Source organism: Plasmodium fragile, assembly GCF_000956335.1.
Source record: "Plasmodium fragile strain nilgiri unplaced genomic scaffold supercont1.30, whole genome shotgun sequence".
In the NCBI taxonomy this organism is placed as follows: Eukaryota; Apicomplexa; class Aconoidasida; order Haemosporida; family Plasmodiidae; genus Plasmodium; species Plasmodium fragile.
The window spans coordinates 77,283-80,299 of NW_012192610.1; the positions used below are offsets into that span (position 1 = coordinate 77,283).

At 43.4% G+C, this 3,017-nt stretch overlaps 1 protein-coding gene across 1 annotated transcript in view; it reads right to left on the reverse strand.

Moving 5' to 3' along the window:
• AK88_02875 (uncharacterized protein) overlaps window positions 1-1,991 on the reverse strand; it is a gene marked incomplete at both ends in the record, with an annotated part of 6,284 nt that extends 4,293 nt beyond the window's left edge. The window contains 5 exons of the mRNA XM_012480498.1: window positions 62-787; window positions 904-1,341; window positions 1,543-1,672; window positions 1,772-1,886; window positions 1,975-1,991. Coding sequence (XP_012335921.1) covers window positions 62-787; window positions 904-1,341; window positions 1,543-1,672; window positions 1,772-1,886; window positions 1,975-1,991 — 1,426 coding nt within the window. The remainder of the gene's footprint in view (window positions 1-61; window positions 788-903; window positions 1,342-1,542; window positions 1,673-1,771; window positions 1,887-1,974) is intronic.
• Window positions 1,992-3,017: the final 1,026 nt, after the last annotated feature.

Below are 3,017 nucleotides of genomic sequence, written 5' to 3' on the forward strand. Positions count from 1 at the left end.
AAGCTGTCTTCCCCGTTCATCACTTTACAGTTGAAGCTGTCCTGCCCATTCATCACTTTACAGTTGAAGCCGCCGCCCTGACCAAAGTCCTCGTTCTGCACGCCAAGGGAACCATTGTAATTAAAACGCAATCCCATATCATAACAGTTGTTTATATTCTCCTTAGTCCTATTCAAACACATCATACCGTCACTGTAAAAATTCGATCCACCCCTCACATGTTCATATGTAGTGGTATTTGAATCAAAAAAGGAGTTCTCTGGGTACTCTTTTTTTTTTTTTATGTTGTTGAAAAAGTAGTTTTCCGCCTGTACGTTCAGGTGATTATAACTGTCCATTTCATTCAGCATCGCAAGTTGCACGTTCGCATGCACGTTCGAGTTCACGTTCTCATCCACATTCGCGTGCACACTGCCTTTGTCTAATTTGTTCATGCTCCCAAAGCTGTTAATAAAATGATTCGTGCTAGGGAGGAACACATTTTCTGCGGGGGGAAATCCATTTTGTTCATATTCACTGGACAGCTTCGCTTTGCCCAGGTGGTCCCCACACGCCGCGTCAACTCCACTCATCGCGTCCACGCCGTTGAACCTGTACGTAAAGAACTTCGAAGGGACATCCTCCCCCTGAGGTACAAAATTATTATCATCATAGGTGAACTCCCTGCATGAGACCTGATCTCCCATTTGTGCATATTGTCCGCTCTGAACGAATTCTCCATTTGGGGTAAATTCCACGTTGGCAAATTTTTCTCCTTTCGTGGCTCCGCCTTTTTGGCCATCTCTCTCTGCGGGGGGGTGAAAAGGTAAGGAGGAGGGTGTGTGTGTGCATCAGTGGCCAGTTAGCGTGGACGCTAACAATGAGAACGGGTGACGTAAACGAGGTGACCCACGCGGGACGTACCGGCTTTCCCACTCCCCTCGAGCAGATACTCACTGTACGTCTTCTTCGCATGACTTTTTAAAAAGTTAAAAGTCTTTGCATGCGAACACGGTGCGTCTTCTGCAGCTTCTTCCAAATGGCTCATTCCTGCATAGCGGGTTCTATTCTTATCAGGGGCAGTTTCCTCCTGGTCCTTCACGTTATACATGTTGCTCTTCCCATTGAGGGGTTCTCCTCCGTTGATGTTAGCATTGCATTTGTCCCCATCGTTGCTCTCCCTTTCGTCTCTCTTCTTATTAGATTTTCGTTTATAAAACATGGGCTCGTCTCCTTCCTCCTCGACATCCCCCTCATCATTATACATTCTGTTCATTAATTCACTGCTAGAAAACTTCACGGAGGGGTCCAGCTGGTTTATGTTGTGGGCCATTGGACATTTGTCCGCCTTGGCGCAGTATCCTTCGAATTGGCAAAAAGGGGGGAAAAAAGCACACACGAGGGTATATGAACAGAAGTGTCAACATGGGCGGAGGACTTCCACCAACCCGAACTAGACACAAAAAAATAATGTAAATGTCAAATAATATATACACCAAATTCACATAAAAAGGCAATAAAAGGCAATAAAAGGAAAAAAAAGGAAAAAAAAAAAAAACGTACCATCTAAGAAGTATTTGGTGCATAATCTAAGAGCCTTTCCGGATCCTCGCAGTTCTTCCTCTGTGTGCGCAAATGTGCATTTTGATGCTTCACAATAACTGCCTGATAAAAATGTATAGCACATTCTTGTCTGCGAGCAGAGGGGAGAGAGAGGAAAGTGGTGATGGCGTCCTCATGAAAAAACAAACCCATGGGAGCACGAATGAACCTGCATTGAAAAAGCTAGTACCTTGTAAAATTTGGGCATGGGTCTGACGTCCAACTCACCATGAGCCCAACTACACTTGTTCCCTCTAGCACAGATTCCCTTCGCGTAAAAGGAACACAGTTGTGTTTTGTAAAGCCTACAAGGGGGGACAGGGGTGAGGGAGAAGCATTACACACGTAACACATGTGTGCGTCTACACAATGAGCAACAAGGTTACGCATCACGTGGTTTTAAAATTCATATTTCGTTTATTTTATACACCTACATTTTTACTGCAACGAGAGGGGGGGGGGTGTAAACAGAAAGGGGTGGTTGCGTTTCTTCCTCGCTGGGCTGTTGCGTCTGGGTCTCTTCCACACCTTCTTGTCGTTAAAGCGTAGCAGCGGCGTGGAGGGACAGAAAAAAGGAAAAGGCCACTTGCTTACTGCGGGACGAGACCGTTATATATGTATTTTGGTAGGTATGCTCTTCAGCGTATCGGTCCTTACGTGCTCTGATGGAACATCGCCGAGCGAGCTTCTTTCAGTGCACCCTCAAATTGTGAACACATGAAAAAAAAAGGGCTCTGTTTCGCCGTGGAAGAAATGCACAGCAAGCAGTGAGAGCACTGAGCAGTAACAATTAGCAACAGAGCAGACCGATACAAACGAACGGCGTCGCGAGGATCACAAAATGGGTCGAAAACGTGTCTACACAAATCAATTATTATACACACGTGCACTATTAAAACAAACTGCACTTAAAAGACATTGAAAATGATCATTTAATGTGTCATTTCACTGACCAAAAAAAAAAAAAAAAAATACGCGATGGAAATGTGAGTACACAAAAAAGGGCAACTACACACAAGCAACTCTGCCTAATACACGCTTTAAAAAAAGGGGCGCGCCTGCACGAGGGGAAAAAAAAAAAAAAAATTATATACATATATATATATTTGCATGTGTAACCCCTTCAACATTAGGCACGTTAAAAACCCGTGGCACAATTGATAAGGAGCAAGGAACGGGGAATACCAAAAAGGAGAGGATACTCCTTTTTTTTTATTTTAAAAAAAACGGTGGTTTTCATGCTCAGTGGAATGAGTCGGTGAGGCCGTAAATGCGGGTAACATGCAGGGGTGTATCTACTCATATATATGTGTAGATTTTCCTGGGCGCGTTTGTTGATTGCTCTTTTTTTTTTTTTTTTTTTTTTTTTTTCAATTTTTTTTTTTTTTCCCCCCCCCCCTTTTTTTTTTTTTTTTTTTTTTTTTTTTCTTGCATTT